General features: G+C 41.4%; 1 protein-coding gene and 1 long non-coding RNA gene across 2 annotated transcripts in view; one reads left to right on the top strand and one right to left on the bottom strand.

Moving 5' to 3' along the window:
• Positions 1-748, bottom strand: part of trim54 (tripartite motif containing 54) — a 53996-nt gene extending 53248 nt beyond the window's left edge. The window contains exon 1 of the mRNA XM_033021393.1: positions 462-748. Within this exon, the coding sequence (XP_032877284.1) occupies positions 462-629 (168 nt within the window). The 5' untranslated portion in view covers positions 630-748. The remainder of the gene's footprint in view (positions 1-461) is intronic.
• Positions 749-3444: 2696 nt separating this feature from the next.
• Positions 3445-9754, top strand: LOC116973392. The gene is made up of 3 exons (XR_004412050.1): positions 3445-3572; positions 7978-7980; positions 9697-9754. It is a non-coding gene; the product is annotated as an uncharacterized LOC116973392 (long non-coding RNA).
• The last annotated feature ends 12319 nt before the right edge of the window (positions 9755-22073 follow it).

The following is a 22073-nucleotide window of genomic DNA, read 5'->3' as shown; positions in this document are numbered from 1 at the left end:
AAAAAAGGCACACAGTGCAACCGTAACAGCTGGTCAGGCAGCATCTCTGGAGAACGGATAGGTAACGTTTCGAGTCAGGACCCTTCTTCAGACTTCTAGACTTGATTGGTATATCTTCCTGACATTTAACGTATAACATATAACACAACCTGACATTTAACGTATAGCATATAACGACCTGACATTTGTTTTCTTTGGCACTTTTCCTTCCCTGTGATCCCTCAATGTAACACTGGTCATTTCAAACCTCATGCATAAAACACGCTTAAAAAAGGACATGAAACAGTCTTCTCAGTAATATTGCTTGTGAGGGGCACATTTTGTTTGACCAAAGTGTTCACTTATTTCACTGAATAATTGAATGATGAAAACAGGTGCAGTTAATCCTTCAATCCTTTGGAAAGACTCACAAATTAATAATGATATTGAAGCCACTTAATGGTAACAAATGAAATACTTACCTGGAAAACATCATTGGCACATTTTCTACATAAGTTGTGTTGGCATGGTAAAATTACTACTGGTTTTGTGAACATTTCCAGACAAATAGGACAAATAAGTTGTTTCTCCAAACTGTCCATTGTCTGTGCATCTCCGAGCATTGGTTTGAATCCCACTGCAAGGTTCATCGCCACAAAGAGAAGGCTCACTTATTCGGTCAAGTAGTAATTACGTTTCTTTCTCTCTTCAGAGCTCTCTTTTCTTCTGCCTTTCTCTCTTAACTCAAAGGCAAACTGATGGGCTACAGTTAAATTTAGAATAGCTTGTCAGAGGATCGTATCTCTTTTCTTTTAAGCAACAAATCACATGACCCAACAGTTGTGGGCCCTGCATTCCTCACTCCATATTTAACTCATGAAATGTGAGACTGGGATGTGGAAGAGCCATTTGTTGAGCAGTTCTTTTCACTGTCAAGTGACCTTTACTGACGTGGTATGCTACAGATCAGATATATTTTTTTCAATAAATTAAAAAAAGCCCATGTGGTATGCTACAGATCAAATATTTGTTTTTCAATAAATTAAAAAAACAAACTGAATCCATTCTAGCTAAATTTTACAATTAAATCATGCAACTATAGCAATGGTGAAAAGAATCATTTCTCCTTATACATAATGTCACGTAGTCTATTGTCTACATAAAGTCACTTTATTCTATGTAATTTGTGATAACTTGGTTTACAATTTAGTTTTAGTTCCTGCATCTGTTACATAAGTAATATTTGTTTAACGAGAATAGCGATTTATTCTCATTAAATGAATACTTCTTACTTTGCTTCACAACGTCGATTGCTTTCAGAAAGATGCAGGAATTAAAACAAAATTGTCAACTAACAGATCAGTTCACAAAAATCCAAAATATATATTTGAAACTGGTCATATGACTGCCAAATTAAACATGAAGGTATAATTGCAGAGTTATAATTCATAATTAATTTGCAAGGTGATAACAATCCAAAGTTCCTTATTAAAAAATAATTAATTGGCTTTGTAGCTCACATGCAGTTAACGTATTGAAACCTCCCATCTACCTCAGAGACTTTTCTACTACCTTTAATCCGACTTTATCAGATGTTCTATCTTGCACTAAATGTTGTACCTTTCGTCCTTTATCTGTGGACAGCTTGATTGTATTTGTGTATAGTCTTTCCTTTGACAGGATAGCACACAAACAAGAGTTTTTCATTGTACCTCTGGACACATGACATTAATAAATGAGCCTAAGTAATAAACTAAACTAAAGAAAGACTTTAATTAAACAAAATGAAAATCTGCAATACTAAATGAAGAGCAAGGGCATTTCCAGTAAAGTCCTATCTATTGGTTTACATTCTTTTCATTTCCTGTCTGCATCTATTAATTTCTCTAAAATAAGATGAATATTCTGATGAGCGAGTCACTTCACTAGACCATATTCTACGTAGGAGGAATGCCTAGCGCAGCTATGCTCACAGCAGTGAGCCTCATGTATTACTACTGACATCTCTACCATAGCCAACACTAGGCACAGAACATAGAACAGCACAGCACAGGAAAGGGCTCTTCTCCCCACAATGTTTGTGCCATACATGATGGAGATATATTGATCATGTGCCTGTACATGATCAATATATCTCCATTCCCTTCACTTCCATTTGCCTATCTAATAGCCTCTTAAACACCACTATCGGGGCCTCGACAAATAGTTCCAACATTCTCTGCAAAATCGTTCAAATTGAATGGAAGGATTAATGAATTGATATCAGCAATGCAACATTTCCAGCTCCGAGATTTGAGTTACACTCAGCCAGCTACCTTGGGCTGGCCATGTTGTTTGCATGCCCAACAGTAAACCCCTGCAACTGAACCACTATCTGAGCTTTGTTTTGGGAGGGGATTAGCAGGAAGCAGGAAAAAAAAATCAAAAATGAGTCTAAAGCTTCCTTCAAGCAATGCAACATCTTCACTGACCTGGAAATATTAATACCATCTAGAGTGTACAGAAGCCCCATGTAAGCACTGAGAAGTGATTGCCTCACAAAATTATCTATGAACCTGCCCCATCAGCAATTTTCTGGCTCACGTATGTAAGAGTCTATGGTTTTCACATTGGCCCCATTAAGTACCTCAGAATGCACAAAACTGAAATGGAAGAAGTCATCCTCGATCCACAGGGACTGCTTAAAAAGTCATGAAAATTCAACATTAAATGCAATTAATTAAGTTATTTAACAGCCACCAAGCAGGCACGTGCCATCAGGGTAGTCAAGGTAGACACTGCCTACCCTGACTAAAATTATGACATGGTAATCATTAAATATAAATAGTAATGGCATGGGAGAATTATGCCTATCTAAGAGATTGATCTTTCATGTAACATGTGAAGGTCTGTGCAGCCCACGTTCCGTCAGCGCTGCCTGAAGGCATCAATTTCAAGCGGAGCTGAAGGCAGCTGAAATTCTGCCTTTGCTGTACTGCGCATGCGCAGCGCAAGTTTCTTGGCGGGTTTTTCAAATATGGATTGCCATTATCTGAAGGGTATGTTAGGAAGCAAAGAGAGAAGAATGTAGTTCGTGTACCAATACCGTGGTAAGTCCATTTCTTGGTACTTTATGTTTCTTTCTTTCTTTCTTTCTTTCTTTCTTTATTTCTTTCTTTCTTTCTTTCTTTTAAAATCTTTTTATTAGTTTCTTTTTCCAAAAAACAAAAACAAAACAAAAAATAAGTAAAAAGAATAATGATAAACATAACATAGGGATCAGGATTACATTAATAACAGGTATAACCTAAATATGAGTCCAGTGTCAAAATACACATTGAATATAGATCTCCCGGTCTCTATGTAAATATAGTTAAATGTTTAAAAGAAAACTTATATATGTAGGAAAAAAAACAAAGATAAAAAAACAAAAAAACAAAAAGGGAAAAAGGAAGAAACAAAACCCCCCTAAACTAAAGAAAAAAAAAAAGGAAGCAAAACAGAATCTGAGTTGAGAATTTCAACAATTTAAGTCTGTTTGTCGACAAGTCCATTCCACCATATAGAGGTAAAATAGTTTTTATAACGGTTGGAGAGGGAGCAATTTATGTTGTGTGAAAGTGTTGAATAGACTTCCGGTTGGCGCCACGATGTGAGTGGAATCGCGCCATTACAGCTCCGAAAAAAACTGAATTTAAAACGGGGGTAAAAGGGTCAAACAAACGCACTTACCACAGGAGATCGATTGTGAACGGCTCCGGCAGCGTTTAAAAGGTGCGTGACGTCATCAGGCGCGCGATTTTAAGAAGAAATTATGACCCAGCGCTCCCCCACCCCCACCGCTGGAAAAAAAGCTACGAGAAGGGAAACTGGCCTCAGCTCGGGAGCTGCTGCTGCTTCTGCTTCTCAAGAAGATGTCTCACAGAGGAAAGCTGAAATGGAGGAACTTAAGACTACCATTCTAGGTGAGATAAAGAAGCAGAGGAAGGAGTATATGGAGGAGATAAAGAAGCAGAGGAAGGAGTATATGGAGGAGATAAAAAGTTTAAAAGCGGATATGCTGGTGTCTCACGAGAAAAATAAAGAAGATAAAGAAGACTTAATAAAACAAGTTATAACGACGGTAAAAAGTATGATGGATGAGTGGAAGGAAAAGGCTAATGCCGAGTTACAAACTCAAATTGAGGATGTAAAGGAAATAGCTGCTGGGATGGAAAGAAAGCTGGATGACAAGATAGATCCTACTATAATTTCGCTAGACCAACAAGGCGAAGCAATTAAAGAGCTAACTAAAATTGCTGAAGTGAATACTAAGGAGACCGAAAAACTCCGGGCCGAGAACAAACGCCTCTTAGAATTATTACATAAAACAAACGAGAAATGTATCGATCTGGAGGGACGCCAACGCCGTAAAAATTTGCGTATAGTTGGTCTGAGCGAAGGTCGTGAGGGGAGTCAAGATCCTCGAAAATTTGTTGCAAAACTTTTAATGGATATTTTGAATTTGGATCATGAACCCCTGTTGAGCCGTGCACATAGGGCTCTAAGACGGGCCCCTGGGATAGGTTCATCGCCCAGACAAATGATTGTAAAAGTGGCCTTTGACCATGTCTTCGAAGAAATGATGAAGATAATAATAAAAAAGAGAAACCTGAAATACGAGGGAGACAACATCAGTATTTTTAGAGACTTCCCAGCAGAAGTGGCCAAGAAAAGAGCTCTATTTAAAGAAACAAAAGGTATCCTGAGGAATGTACAGAATACTAAGAATCTGAGATATGGCTTGATGTACCCAGCAATACTGAGAGTAACTTATGATGACAAGGAATATCGTTTCGTTAAGCATGCTGAAGCATTGAAATTCGCCCGAGGCATACAGCAGAAGCCAGAAGATGAAGAGAGAGAAGATGCGGAGGAAGAACCCGAGGGAGAAGGAGAGGACTGAACTTTTATCATCGACCTGTGGTTATGAAATACTTACTTAGAAGGAAGTGGAATAATGGGCATTTAGTAGTAGTTCTGTATTAATTATTAGAAAATATTTAATTATTCCATGATAATAGTATTACATATTATAGTATTAAATACAATTGATATTAGTAATTAGCAAATAGTAATATGAATAATAGAAATAATTACTAAGTACTAAGTATATAAAGTTAGTACCCCACCCCAATATATATAGCATTTGAGATAGGAGCTGGTATAATCAACATCTTTTTTTAATTAAAAAAACGGAAGTCTTTAGATTAATGGCCACGTTAGTGTGGCTTTCACCTTCACATACTACACACTATACAAGTGTAGTTTCTTTTTTTTCTGAGCACCCTATTAACACCCTTTACTTTTTTTTTATTATTGATATTTCTTATTGTTTTTGTTTTTTATTGATCTTATATTATATATTATTTGAATGTAGATGTGAAGGATATTGTGTATTTAGTTTAAGAAGACATAGATGTGGATTAAGGTGGAAAGAAATTCTCATTGGATTGATGTCCGGGTGCAACGGGGAGCTGGGTGAGTCAAGAAGGCTACTCCAAAAAAAACCGCCCTAATAGTAAAATGCATGATATAAAGGTGAAGACTGGGGGTGATGGAGTAACCTTCTGCAGTTGGAATGTAAAAGGAATTAATGAACCAATTAAAAGGGGAAAGGTATTAGCTCAGTTGAACAGATTGAAGACAGATGTCATTTTCCTTCAAGAGACTCATCTTAAAAAAGATGCTCAACATAGATTAACAGCTAAATGGATTTCTAAGGTGTATCATTCTACATTTATTCATAAATCTAGAGGAGTTGCAATAATTATTCGCAAAGGTATACCTTTCATACAAAGTTCTATTATAGAGGATAAAGAAGGCAGATATGTAATAATTACAGGGGAATTATATTCAAAAAAGGTAATTTTAATGAATATATATGCCCCTAATTTTGATAATCCATTATTTTTTAAGAAAATATTTAATAATATTCCTATATCCACTCAACACAATTTAATAATTGGAGGTGATTTAAATTGTACTTTAGATAATTATCTAGATAGATCATCCGCAAAAAGGAAAGCTGCCTCGAAATCAAGTAAACTCATAAATGCTTTTATCAATACATCTAATATTAAAGACATCTGGAGGTTAGATAACCCATCCGGACGAGAATATTCTTTTTTCTCGCCCGTACATGGAACCTATTCGAGGATAGATTATTTTTTAATAGATTCTAAATTACTTCCTTTTACGTATGATGCAAAATATCATAATATTATCATCTCGGATCATGCGCCATTAACATTTAAGATAAAATTAAAAGATATATCTAATAAAACTACTACCTGGAGATTTAACCCTCAGATATTAAAGGACAATGACTGTTGTAAATATGTGATGGATCAGATTAAATTATTTTTTGAAACTAATGATAATCCTGAAACTTCTCCATCACTATTTTGGGACACATTTAAGGCATTCATGCGTGGCGCAATAATATCCGCACAAGCACATCTCAATAAAGAAAATCGAAAAATAGAACAAAATTTAGAAAATGAGATAAAACGTCTAGATAATGAAAATATAAAACAGCCTTCCAAAGAGTTAAGTAATAAAATTGCATCAGTAAAATATAGATTAAATAAAATATATTCTAATCAAGTGATTAAACTTTTTCAACAAACTAAGCAAGTGTATTTTGAATTTGGAGATAAGCCACAAAAATTACTAGCACGACAGCTTAGAAAATTAGAAGATGAGAAGATGATACACGGAATTAGATCTGAGTATGGAAATATATTAATTACTCCAAAAGATATTAATGATAGATTTTTACAATATTATAAAAATCTTTATTCGTCAAAACTAACAGGACAAACAGATAGTATGGAAATATTTTTACAAGAATGTCAAATCAATAGCTTAGATCAGGAAGGTAGAGAATTGTTAAATGCTGAAATAACAGTAAAAGATATTATAGAATCAATTAGTTCGCTTAAGAACGGAAAAGCAGCGGGCCCAGATGGCCTGAGTGCAGAATTTTATAAAAAATTTCAAGATCTGATTTCCCCAAGATTACAAATAATGTATAGATATGCATATGACCAAGGAAAATTACCAGAATCTTTAAATGAATCCACAATTACACTCATCCCTAAAGTAGATAAGGATTTGGAAGATCCTGGATCATATAGAGCGATTGCCCTTTTAAATACAGACCAAAAAATATTAACTAAGGTCTTATCTAGGAGATTAAGTTTAGTGATCTCTAAATTAATACATTATGATCAAACAGGTTTTATCCCAAAACGTTACTCATCCCATAATCTCAGACGTTTGTTTAATATTATATATTCAAAAAGAATACGAGATACGGAACTAGCGGTTATATCACTAGATGCAGAAAAAGCGTTTGATCAGGTGGAATGGATGTATTTATTTAATATAATGGAAAAGTTTCAATTGGGGGATAGATTTTGTAAATGGGTAAGAATTTTATACTCGAATCCTATGGCAAGAATTTTGACTAACCAAATTTTATCAGCCAAATTCAAACTCTCTAGGGGATGCAGACAGGGATGTCCGTTATCACCCTTATTGTTCGCATTGGTGATAGAACCATTGGCGGAAAAAATTAGATCTGAACCTGAAATATATGGCTATAATACTGATACAACAATTAATAAAATTTCTTTATATGCAGATGATGTTTTGATTTATATTACAAAACCGGAAATTAGTATTCCCAACCTGCTAAACATTATAACTAAGTTTGGTGCATTTTCTGGGTATAGGATTAATTGGGATAAAAGCGAGATTATGCCAATAACAGGAATAAATCTTAATACATTACAACAATACCCATTAAAAGTAGTTACAGACAAACTTAAATATTTAGGGATTAACGTAACTAAAACTCATAACTCATTAATAAAATCCAACTATCCTCAACTATTAGATAAACTTAGAAAAAATATTTTATATTGGAAAACACTGCCTATATCCATGATTGGTAGAATAAGTGCCATAAAGATGGTATTTCTACCGCAGTTGTTATATTTGTTTCAGGCTATTCCTTTTTTTCTTCCGAAAACTTTTTTTAAAAAAATTGATAATATTGTCAATAGCTTTATTTGGGATTATAAAAATCACAGAATAAATAAAAAACATCTATGCAAAGCTAAGATAAATGGAGGATTAGCACTTCCAAACTTTTTATATTATTTTTGGGCTGTTCAGATTAAGAATATGAATTTCTGGTGGGTAAATATGGATCATGAACCGACATGGTTAAATATAGAAAAGGAGGACTGTCTACCTTTCAATGTAGGTTCGATAATTTTTGCACCAACGGAAGTACAAAAAAAATATTATAAAGACAACCTAATAATATATAATAATAGACGTATTTGGAAACAAATAGTTAAGACTCTACACTTGGATAATCTCTCATTTAGATTACCAATTATGAATAATCCATCGTTTAAACCTGCTATATTAGATGGGGGGTTTAAACAATGGGATGATTTAGGAATTACAAGGATAGAACATCTGTATAGAAAAGGAAAATTTCTTTTATTCCAGGAGTTACAAGATATTTATGGATTGTCTCCACAACATTTGTTTAGGTATTTACAAATTAGAGATTATATTAAATCCAATACACAAGATTATAAAAATAAAGAAGCAGGATTGTTAGATGAACTGTTTAATTTATATCCAAATACAGAAAAATTAATAGCCTATATATAACATCATTTTGGATAAGGAGAATCCAATAACGGAAGTATATCGTCAAGCGTGGGAAAATGAAATGGGATTGGCTATAACAAAAGAAAACTGGGAAGAAAGTCTACAACGAATACACCGGTGTTCATTAAACGCCAGACATATACTGATACAATTTAAAGTATTATATAGGTTACATTATTCGAAAACTAAATTAAATAGTATTTTTCCGAATCTCTCCGCTATTTGTGATAAGTGCAAGAAAGCAGAGGCAAATTTAATACATAGTTTCGTTATATGTCCTAAATTGAATTATTACTGGACAGAAATCTTTAAAGTTATTTCTGAAGTCATCAAAGTTAAATTGGACCCTAACCCAAAGCTAATAATATTTGGAATTCCGGATTTACATCTATCACTTACAGTAAATCAAAGAAATTTCTTTGATTACTGTTTAATAATTGGAAAAAAAATCATATTGAAATTTTGGAAGGGAACATTATCCCCCACAACCAAAATGTGGGCAACAGAGATGATGGAGACGTTACATCTGGAAAGAATTAGATTTGTCCTATTGGACAAGTATAATTCTTTTGAACAGATATGGTCTCCATATATACAGTATTTAGAGAAGTAGCTGTTCTTGGCAACACAGCTCGACGTGCACCCTGCGGGATTTGGTGAGAATAATTCATTTTTATATTGGAATTACATATATGTCTTTATTGATACTATCACTTGTAGTAGTGTTATTAATAATACATATTGTGGTTACTAAAAATGTTTTTTTTTTTTTTTTTTTTTTTTTTCGTTTCTCTTTTCTTTCTTATATATAATCAAATTATTATTTAATCACTCTCTTAATGATTTATTCTTTCTCTATTCTTTCTCTATCATTATTTCTAAAAAAACAGTAGATAAGTATTACTAGTGTTTTACTTAATGCAAATTGAATTAATTTGATATAAAGTTGTTTGAAGCATTGTAATTGATTACCTTTAATAAAAAAATATATTAAAAAAGAAAGTGTTGAATAAATTTTCCCCAAGTCTTATCAAATTTAACCAAGGGTTCAACAATGTCACTCCTGATTTTTTCTAAATTTAAACATGATATCGTTTCAGAGTACCAATGGAGTGTGGTCGGAGGGTTGGAGTCTTTCCATTTAAATAAAATAGATCTGGCAATTAATGTGGTAAAAGCAATCAGCCGATGGGCGGAGCGGGACAAATGAATAGAATCTAACATTGGTAGCCCAAAAATTGCAGTAATAGGATGAGGTTGTAAATCAATACCTAAGACTACAAAAATAGTATCAAAAATTTCTTTCGAATATTTTTCCAAAAGTGGGTTGGACCAAAACAAATGGGTCAGTGAGGCCACTTCAGAGTTACATCTGTCACAGGTAGGATTTATATGACCATAAAAACGAGATAACTTATCTTTTGACATATGAACTCTGTGAACCACCTTGAATTGTATCAGAGCGTGTCTTGCACACATTGAAGAGGTATTGACTAATTGAAGAATCCTTTCCCATTTCTCTATAGATAGAGACATTTGGACTTCTCTTTCCTAGTCATTCTTAATATATCCATTTGTAATTTCAAAATCAACTCATAAATTGTTAATAAACCTTTCTGATAACGGTTCAAATGTAAAAAAATTTCGGTTTGATGTGGTAGCGGAAAAAAGGATAGAGTAGCCTTCAAAAAACGTCTAATTTGTAAATATCTAAAAAAGTGTGAATTAGGTAAATTATATTTATTGGAAAGTTGTTCGAAAGACATAAAACAACCATCCAAAAACAAATCACGAAAAGCTACTTATCCCTTCCTCTTCCATAACAAAAAGGCTTGATCAGTACTAGAAAGTTGGAAGAGAAAATTAGATAAGATAGGACTCGATAAGATAAAATGATTTAGTCCAAAAAACCTACGAAATTGAAACCATATTCGAAACGTATGTCTTTTAACGTATTGGGTTAGTCTATATTTATTCAATCTCATAACTGTAAAAGGTAACAAGGCCTCTAGAATAGAAGCCAATGATAGCCCTTGTAAGGAATCACGTTCAAGATTTATCCATCCTGGGCCTTGGGTATCTTCTAAATCTTTTGCCAAAATGTTAGATAATGAACATTGACTGCCCAATAGTAGAATCTAAGGTTCGGCAATGCCAAACCACCATCTTTTTTTGATTTCTGTAAGCATTTTTTACTTAGTCTGGAATTTTTATTCTGCCATATCTATGAAGGAAACAACAGAGACTCATTATGTGGTAAATTTGGTGAGTTCAGTTTCTTTAAAAATTCATGCATTATATTGGAATCAGTAGGAAATTCTGATTGGTATAGGGAGGTATAAAATTCCTGAAAGAATTAATTAATTTCGTCATGGTCTACAGTTAGTGTACCATCCCGTTTACTCACTTTAGTAATCTGACGCTTGGCCGACATCGCTTTCAAATGATTAGCGAGTAATTTACCAGATTTTTCGCCATGTATATAAAATTGACTTTTGGTTTTAAGTAACTGGTTCGCAATCGGTGATACTAATAACAAATCATATCTCAATTGAAGTTCAACTCTATTCTTATAGAGCTCTAAACTAGGAGCTTTTTAATATTTTTTACCAATTTCTTTAATCTCGTCAGCCAATGCACTTATTTCTTTTTGAGTTTGTTTTTTTAATCCCGCGGAGTATGAAATAATTTGTCCACAGGATAGCCATTCTGATCCCTGCTTTGATTGTTTCTATGCACGGGACCATAGATAACCCATCCGAGTAGGGTCGTCACAGCAAATTTTCCGTCCCCTTAAAGTAAGAATGCAGGTACAGCAGGCAGTGAAGAAAGCTAATGGCAGGTTGGCCTTCATAACAAGAGGAGTTGAATATAGGAGCAAAGAGGTCCTTCTGCAGTTGTACAGGGCGCTAGGGAGACTTTTTTATCTACCTTCTTGTTTGAGACAATAGTGTCCATCTATCATCTTTGCTGAGTGCTTCATAATATCCAATAACGTCGACAAAACAAAGGAGATGATTGTCGACTTCAGGACTTCAGGTCGCAGCCCAAACACACACCCCTCAACATTAGTGGCATCACGATGTGGAGAACATAAAGTTCCTCGGAGTGCAAATCACAGACAGTCTCACCTGGATCAGGAACAACACTGGGATTGTCAAACGGCCCATCAGCGACAGCACTACTTGAGGAAACTCGAACAGGCTTCACTCCCCACCAACATCCTCAGGACATTTTACAGGGGCACGGTGGAGCCTGTATTCACGTGCTGCATGAACACGTGGTAGTCCAACTGTAACTGCTCAGACAGGAAGGCTCTGCAGAGGGTAGTGAGGGGAGCAGAGAAGATCATTGGTGTCTCCCTACCCTCGGTACAAGAACTGTTGCAGAGCTGCTGCCTGAAAAAAAGCACTGAGCATAGCAAAGGACAGACTGCACCCCCTCCACACACATCTGGATCTCCTGCCATCAGGCAAGAGATACCGTAGCATCAAAGCCCTGACAACCAGACTGCTGAACAGCTTATAATAACCATATAACAATTACAGCACGGAAACAGGCCATCTCGGCCCTACAAGTCCGCGCCGAACAATTTTTTTCCCTTAGTCCCACCTGCCTGCACTCATACCATAACCCTCCATTCCCTTCTCATCCATATGCCTATCCAATTTATTCTTAAATGATACCAACGAACCTGCCGCCACCACTTCCACTGGAAGCTCATTCCACACCGCTACCACTCTCTGAGTAAAGAAGTTCCCCCTCATGTTACCCCTAAACTTCTGTCCCTTAATTCTGAAGTCTTGTCCTCTTGTTTGAATCTTCCCTATTCTCAAAGGGAAAAGCTTGATCACATCAACTCTGTCTATCCCTCTCATCATTTTAAAGACCTCTATCAAGTCCCCCCTTAACCTTCTGCGCTCCAGAGAATAAAGACCTAACTTATTCAACCTATCTCTGTAACTTAGTTGTTGAAACCCAGGCAACATTCTAGTAAATCTCCTCTGTACTCTCTCTATTTTGTTGACATCCTTCCTATAATTGGGCGACCAAAATTGTACACCATACTCCAGATTTGGTCTCACCAATGCCTTGTACAATTTTAACATTACATTCCAGCTTCCTTCCACAGGCTGTGAGGCTGCTAAACAGTCACTCCACCTGGTACACAAAATTGCTGGGGAAACTCAGCGGGTGCAGCAGCATCTACGGAGCGAAGGAAATAGGCGACGTTTCGGGCCGAAACCCTTCTTCAGACTGATGGGGGGTGGGGGGGGGGGGAGAAAGAAGGAAAAGGGGAGGAGGAGGAGGAGCCCGAGGGCGGGCGGATGGGAGGGTGGGAGGAGACAGCTAGAGGGTTAAGGAAGGGGAGGAGACAGCAAGGGCTAGCAAAATTGGGAGAATTCAATGTTAATGCCATACGGACGCAATGTCCCCAGACGGAATATGAGGTGCTGTTCCTCCAATTTCCGCTGTTCCTCACTCTGGCAATGGAGGAGACCCAGGACAGAGAGGTCGGATTGGGAATGGGAGGGGGAGTTGAAGTGTGAGCCACCGGGAGTTCAGGTAGGTTATTGCGGACTGAGCGGAGGTGTTCAGCGAAACGATCGCCCAACCTACGCTTGGTCTCACCGATATAAATCAGCTGACATCTAGAGCAGCGGGTGCAGTAGAGACTCCACCTGATTCTGGTCTCCACCTAACTCCAGTCACTCCACCTGATTCTGCTGCTTTTTGCACTGACATTTTAACGTATTTTAATGTTGTTGGTTTTACTTGTATTTTAATGTTGCTGTTTTTACCTGCACTTTTTAACTATTCACCTGGCCGACTACCCGATCCGACTGTCCTGTTGTTTTTATTTTGTGTGAAATGTTTCAAGTTTTATGTGCGATGCTCATTTTGCACTGTACAACTGTTGATTTGCAAGATGACAATAAGGGTTGATTGATTGATTGATTGATTGATTGAGACTACACCTGGAGTATTGTGTGCAGTTTTGGTCACCAAATTTGAGGAAGGGCATTCTTGCTATTGAGGGAGTGCAGCGTAGGTTCAACGGTTAACTCCCAGGATGGCATGGACTGTCATATGTTGATAGAATGCAGCAGCTGGGCTTGTGAACTCTGGAATTTAGAAGGATAAAGGGGATCTTATTGAAACATATAACATTATTAAGGGATTGGACACGCTAGAGGCAGGAAACATGTTCCCAATTGTAGATGGTTTATGCATGCAACCAATAATATAGCTACCTCAGTACCACTAACCACGCCTTAGTTACCAATTATAATAACGCCTTCTTCTCCCTCTGCGCGGTACAGTAGCAGACTGGAGACAGTGACTGCTGATGTGTGTTTAACCCTGTGTTCTCATTAAAGACTAGTGTAAAGTACAAGTGTGTTTGATCACTCATTTACATGGTGTCAGTCAGAAAAGACTCGCGTTTCCTGTTTCCCGGGTTTTATTTATTTTTCTGAGTTTTATTTCTCTCTCTGCGTTTTGCCTTCACTGACCATGGCATCCTCGTGCCGAAAGCCCGCGCCCCTCATCTTTGATTCTGACATCGCAGAGCGCTGGGCTACCTTCGAGTTGGACTTCAGCCACTACATGAACATCGCACATCGGAACGAGCCCGATGCGGTTAAAGCCTCTCTACTTCTCAACCTTGCCGGCCCCGATGCCATGAGGAGAGCAAGAACCTTCACCTACGACCCAGTGGTCCTGGGTCCCGATGATCAGGTACAGATACCTCTAGAGACTGCTGACGACCCGGTATGCCTGCTGCGCAAGTTCAGGGAGATTTGCGACCTGCCCTCGAACCGTATTTTAGAGAGGGCGCATTTTTTCACCAGAAAGCAGCTGCCGGAGGAACCTGTAGAATGTTTCATTGCTGACCTGCGCTACCTAGCCCAAAGGTGCCGTTTCGGTGCAATGACAGACCAGCTTACCAGGGACATTTTAGTGACGGGGATGCTCGATCAGAGGTTAAGATCGGAGCTCCTCAGGAAACCAGATCTGACTTTGAGCGAAGCCATGCACGCCTGCAGAATGGCTGAGGTCGTTGACCCGCAGATCGGTCAGCGGGAGTCGGACACAAAATCGATCAATCTGACCGGGTTTAACAGACCGCGTCCTCGGATGAATAACTCAAAATGTGTGCCACGGGCCAGCTACAGTCCCGGCGGGGTGCCCCCCAGAAAGTGCCCCAATTGCAACTACATGCATCAAAAGCAGTCGCCGTGCCCAGCTTACGGCAAAACCTGCAACTTTTGTAAGAAGCTAAATCACTTCTCTGCAGCTTGCCGCTCCCGTGGGAAAGTTCCACAAGCTTCTAGACCTAACTTAAACATGCTGATGCAAATTGATGACCAGTATGGTTCCCAGTCCTCGCTCGACATGGCCCACGACTCTGATCCAATTAATTCTCATGGGGAGGCAAGCGTGTTCTCACTCCTCCACGCACCTGGCCGACTACCCGATCCGACTGTCCTGGTTACTGTCGACAATTGCAGTTTCCATGCTAAGCTCGACACGGGTGCCAAGGTCAACGTAATGTCAACAAGACTGTTCAAGAAGATTAGAAACAATGAGCTCCTAACTGCAGACCGCTCCACTCTGCATGCTTACGGGGGCGAGGTGCTGAGACCGATGGGATAGGCCACCTTCAATTGCGTGCTGAAAAAAACATCGCGGACCCTTACGTTTTATGTTTTGAACTCTGACTGTGTGACTCTGTTGGGCAACCAGGCATGCCAGGACCTGGGACTGGTGTTGTTCGACCGAACGGTCCACAAAGTGCTGATTTCGCTGGATCTGATATCGGAATACCCCGACCTGTTTAACGATGAGCTGGGCAAGCTGCCCATCACCTACAAAATTGCCATTGACCCGAATGTGGCGCCTGTGGTCCGCGCACCGCATAGAGTGTCCCACGCTATGAAAGACAAAGTTGAGTCGATGTTGAACGACATGGTCGCCATGGGAGTGCTGGAGGCGGCCAGCGAGCCCACCGAGTGGGTCTCCACCATGGTTGCCACCCTGAAAAAGGACAGAAACGAAATACGCGTGTGCATCAACCCGAAGGATTTAAACCTCACAATCAGGCGGCTGCACTATCCCATGAGGACCGTGGAGGATGTTGCAGCCCAAGTCGGACAGGCCACTGTTTTCTCAGTCCTCGACGCAAAGAGTTCCTTTTGGCAAATACCACTGGACAAGGGCTCCTCCGACCTGACGACATTTTCGACACTGTTTGGCAGGTTTAAGTTTCTGCGAATGCCATTCGGCATCAATTCTGCAAGCGAGGTGTTCCAGAGGGCGATGGAACAGTTGTTCTCCGGCCTGCCGTGTGCCATCATCGTGGATGACATCGTGGTTTATGGAAAGGACGTTGCCGAGCACGACATGAACCTCCGCTGCGTCCTGGATCGGGCTCGGCGGATCAACCTGAAGCTGAACTCTAAAAAGTGCAGGTTCCGGGTCTCGGAAGTCACGTACGTCGGGCATGTCTTCACCTCGGACGGACTAAAGCCCGACCCATTGAAGGCTGCCGCAATCACCGAGATGCCGGCTCCCACCGACGTGCTCGGTCTGCAACGATTCCTGGGTATGGTGAACTACCTAGGGAAGTTTATACCCAATCTCAGCGAGCTGAGCTCGTCCCTGCGGCAACTGACCAGAAAGGACTCCGCTTGGTCCTGGTTCCCGCAACACCAGCAGGCGTTCGACTGTCTGAAGTCCAAGTTGATCAGCACCCCGACACTAAGGTTTTTCGACCTACGGCGCCCGATCACTGTCACCTGCGACGCCTCCAGGTTCGGGCTCGGTGCGGCCTGCCTACAGTCCTCTGATGATGGATCGCTGTATCCTGTCTCGTACGCCTCCCGCACCATGACCAACACCGAACAACGGTATGCTCAGATCCAAAAAGAGCTGCTCACGGTTGAGTTCGCCTGCTCCAAATTCAAGGACTTCCTTTTTGGTAGCTGTTTTACGGTCGAGACTGACCACCAGCCGCTGGTGACTATTTACAGCCCATATTGCTCCTGCCAGGCTGCAGCGCATGATGTTGCAGCTACAGCGCTTTGACTTTAAACTTGTCTACAAGAAGGGCACGGAGATGCACGTTGCCGACACTCTCTCTCGTGCCCCACGGGCTTCCTGTGACCGCCACCCCTACGAACAAGAGGATCTACTTGTGCTCGGCATTAACTTTGTTCCCACTAAGCAGCTTCAGTGCCTGGCCGAGCACACCGCTGCCGATCCCGCTCTGCAGCGACTTTCTTCCGTGATCAAACGTGGCTGGCCAAGCAAGCGCGCCAGTGCACCGGCTGTGGTTCAACCCTTCTTCCTGGTCCGCGACGAGCTGGTGATCCAGGACGGCATCATAGTTAAGGGCCACAAGGTTGTGGTCCCTTCCTCCCTGCACGACCAGTACTTCAACGTGGCCCACAGCGGGCACCCTGGGGCTGACGCGACGATTGCCCACGCTCAGTGCCAATTCTACTGGCCTGGCATGGCCAAGTACATCCGAGACCGCATCTCGTCCTGCTCTACCTGCAACAACCTTGCGCCCCACCAGCGACGGCAGCATCTTTTACAGCAACCGGTGCCTGCCATGGCCTGGACTTCGCTGGCTGCAGACATCTTTGAATGGCGTGGCAAGCCATATCTTGTCCTGGCCGACTCATACTCAAACTGGTTCGAGGTGGACCTTCTTACTTCCCTCACTTCTGAGATGGTTATCCGCAAGCTGCGGAGGCATTTCTCCACTTTCGGCTCCATGGTCCGTTTGCAGACCGACAACGGCAGGCAGTCCACAAGCAACGAGTTCAAGGCATTCGCCAGCAAATGGAACTTCCACCATTTCACCAGTAGCCCGGAGTACCCACAGAGCAACGGTCTTGCGGAGCGGGCCGTCCGAAGTGCCAAACTTTTAATGGAGCAATCGCGCCTGACAAACCGATTTCTACCTAGACATCCTGAATCTCAGAAATATCTCCAGGGACCCGACCATGGGTTCACCTGCCCAGCGCCTGATGTCCAGGATAACCAGGCCACCGATCCCGATTGCTCAACACAAGCTGCTGCCTCAAGTGTTGGAGCCTGCCTCCGTCCAGAAGCGCATACAGGAAAGACATAACGTCCAACGGCAGTCCCACGACAGGTCGTGCAAACCTCTTAAGCCTCTGCTGCCAGGACAGGTCGTTCGACTGCAGACTGCCAGCTTCTATTCTCGTCTCGCAACAGTGGTTGGCGTGGCCGAGTCTCCCCGCTCCTACCTGGTTGACTTTGAAGGAACTGTTTATCGCAGGAGCCGTCAGCATCTGCTTGCCGTGAACAAGCCGAGACCGCCGCCTGAGGGTCCATACGCTCCGCCGCTGCTGTTCCAGCCACCGACAACCGTCCTGGTTTCTGACCCCTGCATGCCCCAGACCCCTCGCTTGTTGCGATCTCCTCCGCGTGGGTTGCCCTGTGCCGACCGCGTTTTCACCCCTCCTGCATGTCGGTCCCCCCTACCATTCTCGGTTTCTCCTGCGGCTTCACCGTCTCCAGCTACCGCTGATTCCTCTGTTCTTTCCAGTGAAGGGGGGGAAAGCATGGTCCGCACGCGCTCGGGTCGGGTTATTAAGCCGCCTGTTCGTTATGGCGATTTTGTCTAATTTTGTTTAACTCTGTTGCCATGGTTCCATGCCATGTTTGATTTTCTAAGGGGAAGGATGTAGATGGTTTATGCATGCAACCAATAATATAGCTACCTCAGTACCACTAACCACGCCTTGGTTACCAATTATAATAACGCCTTCTTCTCCCTCTGCACGGTACAGTAGCAGACTGGAGACAGTCACTGCTGATGTGTGTTTAACCCTGTGTTCTCATTAAAGACTAGTGTAAAGTACAAGTGTGTTTGATCACCTATTTACACCAATGTTGGGGGAATCCAGAATCAGGGGCCATAATTTAAGAATAAGGTGTAGGCCATTTAGAACGGAGATGAGGAAAAACGTTTTTACGCATAGTTGTGAATCTGTGGAATTCTCTGCCTCAGAAGGCAGTGGAGGCCAATTCTCTGGATGCTTTCAAGAGAGTTAGATAGAGCTCTTAAAGATAGTCTAGTCAGGGTATATGGTGAGAAGGCAGGAACGGGGTACTGAATGTGGATGAGCAGCCATAATCACAGCTGAATGGAGATGCTGGCTCGAAGGGCTGAATGGCCTACTCTTGCATCTATTGTCTATTGTTAACAAACTCTCTAGGTTCCAATACTTTCGAAGCATTCGCTCCGATAAGTAGGTCGATACCAGATTCTATTTTAGGAATCTTGATATTCTTCAAGTAAGGCTTCAGGTCATTGTTTCAGGTCTTCCTGCTTGGGCATGTTTACTTGAGAAACAGGCATGGTCTCATGTGTAAACACATCAGTTTACTGTATAAAATTGTCTTTATCCACACTAGATATTTCCAAACCTGAGATATGACTGACCACAAATTTATCTTCATTCATGGTACGCAAGAGAATCTTAGTCTTTTGTCCTGTAATGTCCAGCCTTCTCATCAAGCTTTCTGTGATCCAAAATTGCAAAGAACTTCCATGATCCAAAAATGCATATGTTTGTAACACTGTATTCCCCTTGCAGCTCCTTACCTGTACTGGTAAGATGGAGATGATACAGGTTTCTTCACCGGCCCCAATATTATCACACATCTGAGGTGAGAAAACAGCATTGCTTAGTCGGCTTCTCAATCTGCTCAGCATGCTCTTTCTTTTCCTTGTTCTTCAGTTCAGTGTGAAGTAACTCAGGGTGATCTTGTTTACACACATCACAAGTCATACGGCTCTTGTCCTTTCTTCAGACATCCAAAGCAGATTCCCTTCTCCTTTAAGAAGTTAATCTTTTCCTTTTGTCTCTTCTGCTTGATCCGTCGACACCACCTTATTGTGTGCCCAATTTTATTACAGAACAAACAAGAACCTTGAGTATTAATGGTAGATGCATCTCTTTTAATTCCACCTGTTGTTAGAATTCCTTTCACTGCCATTTCTACAGGTATTACAGCGATTGCAAAACTGCTTTCTTTTAGTCCTGATCTTCCTCTTGTTTTAGCAAAAGTAGAACCTTTGACAGTTGCAATTGGTTTAGGATCCTGAATGCTTCCATGAAGTGGATCTGACATCATTCTTACTTCCCTCTCCATGAAATTCACCTCCATGAAACTTGGCTCCACATCTATACTTTTCCCATATTTGACCTGCCCTATCCCTCCACTTTACTCTAAGCATATATAGCAATTTTAGAAGTATAGTCTTCATATTAGTAGCAATATTCATTTCTTCCATATGGCTGAGATTTTCCATTGCATTGCAACAACCTCCAAGAAACAGCGAAAATGCATGCAATGCCTTTACATCCTCTGCTTTGATAACTGGCCAAGCAAAGGCCTTACTCATGTAAGCACTAGCAATCTTATATTAATCACCAAAATATTCTTTAAGCAGATCTCTTGCCCTTTGATAGCCCACGGCTGAAGACAAATGGTGGCAACTGTGATCAAGCTGCTTTGAATATCCACTCGTATATTGCTCCAAAAAGTGCAAGCGATCTCTCTCATTAGTAGTTTTCCTTTCCACTCCTTCCTCAAATGCTATAATGAAAGCTTCATACTGCAAAGGATCACCATCAAAAACAGTAATTTCTCCTGGAGGTAAGGTAGAAGAGCGATTTTGTTGGGCCAGAATAGTAATTTCATTTTGCTTCATCAAGTTACAGAATTCATGTTGAAATCCATCATTGGGCACAGAGGGAATAGTGTTAACAGGCCTCCGCGCATCCCTACTCATCCGAGCTTGTACATTAGGCCTCTGAGAGGAGTGCTGAGTTATGTGGGTCTTAACACGAGCCTTAAACGGTGGTTCATATGCTCTTAGCTTCGGTCTAACAACCTGTTGCTGAGAGGAAGACTCGGCTAACCTCCACTTACTCAGTGCTGGCTCTGCTTGGTCAGAACTGTATTCCTCTGTCTGTAGATTTGACAGCTGCTGCCTCCACCATCGTAGCTCCTTCTTCGACTAAGGAACTCTTCTTCTGAGACACTCTCGAGCCGCATCTTGAACCTTTGCCCTCAAGTATATCCATCTTTGTGCTGACTACTGCCAACTCCGTATCTAGTTCAAACTGTTCCTTCTCTCTCTTCAGCTGCCCCTTTCGTGCCTCAGCCTCTCTCAACAATTGCTCTTTTCCCTTTTCAACTGTTCTCCTTGTGCTTCAGCCTCTCTTAACAGATGTTCTGTTTGATTATTCAACTGTTCTCCTTGTGCATCAGCCTCCCTTAACAGATGTTCTGTTTGATTATTCAACTGTTCTTCTTGTGCCTCAATCTCATGTCTTTTCGTTGCGGCAGCAGTTTGTTTCAAGAGAACAGCAAAATCTACTTCAGCTTCCATACGAGCAGAGACCCTTGTAGATGCACTGGCTACAGAACCAGGTTTATGCCTTGATCTTCATGTTGAGATTTGAAATACTGTCTTCAGGTCTAATCTCTTGTGTGGTTCTTGGTTCTTGGGTCCTCCAAAATATTCCAACTGGAATTTAAACTGGAGGTGGTGAAGGGAGGGATTAAGCCAGAAAGGGTATAAAGAACACACACTATAGAATTTGACATAAAACATCCCCACACAGCAGAATCAAAGTTTCCCACTGTGTGGGAAGGCACCAAAGTCAGTCTCTTCCTCCACTGTTCCTCATGGTCAGGGCCTCCCCAAGTCCTCCGCAGTTGCAGCTACGGGCGGCCCGATGTCCAGGACCGCTCGCCGGGGTGATACAAGTCCGACATCGGGGCTGCGGGACATCCTCAGCGGCGTGGACACCTGAGTCGGCCTCCTCCTACCGGAGTCGGCGGCTTCCAAAGTCCGCAGGCCGCGCCGGGTGGAGACTGCTGCTGTAGACGATCTGCAAGGCGCCCCAGGACTCCACGATGTTGTTCAGCGCCGCCCGCGTTGGAAGCTCTCCGCACCAGAGCTCCATGATGTTGGAGCAGCGGCCCAACGCTCCGGAGCTCCAAACGGCGACCAGGTAGGCATCGCCCGCTCCGCGGTGACTCCAGCGCTGCGCCGCCGCTGTAGCAGCCTTGGTCCGGTTCCCAGTCCCCGGCAGGAAAGGCCGCTCCGATCCAGCTGGTAGGCCGTGAGGTGGGGGGCGAGGACGCGACTCGGAGAAATAGTCGCGTGGCCGCCAGGAAGGGGAGGGGGGGGTTACAACACTTTGTTGCATAACTCTTCCAACTGTAGAGTGCGTAGCTTGTTGTCCAATTTCATATAACCACCTCTCCACATCTTCTATGAAACCATAAAAAAATTATGTTTTTTCTTGATTTTG

The sequence above is a fragment of the Amblyraja radiata genome, chromosome 5 (assembly GCF_010909765.2).
Source record: "Amblyraja radiata isolate CabotCenter1 chromosome 5, sAmbRad1.1.pri, whole genome shotgun sequence".
NCBI classification, from domain to species: Eukaryota; Metazoa; Chordata; class Chondrichthyes; order Rajiformes; family Rajidae; genus Amblyraja; species Amblyraja radiata.
The sequence above is the reverse complement of the archived record's forward strand: the minus strand, read 5'-3'. Positions and strand labels throughout refer to the sequence as shown.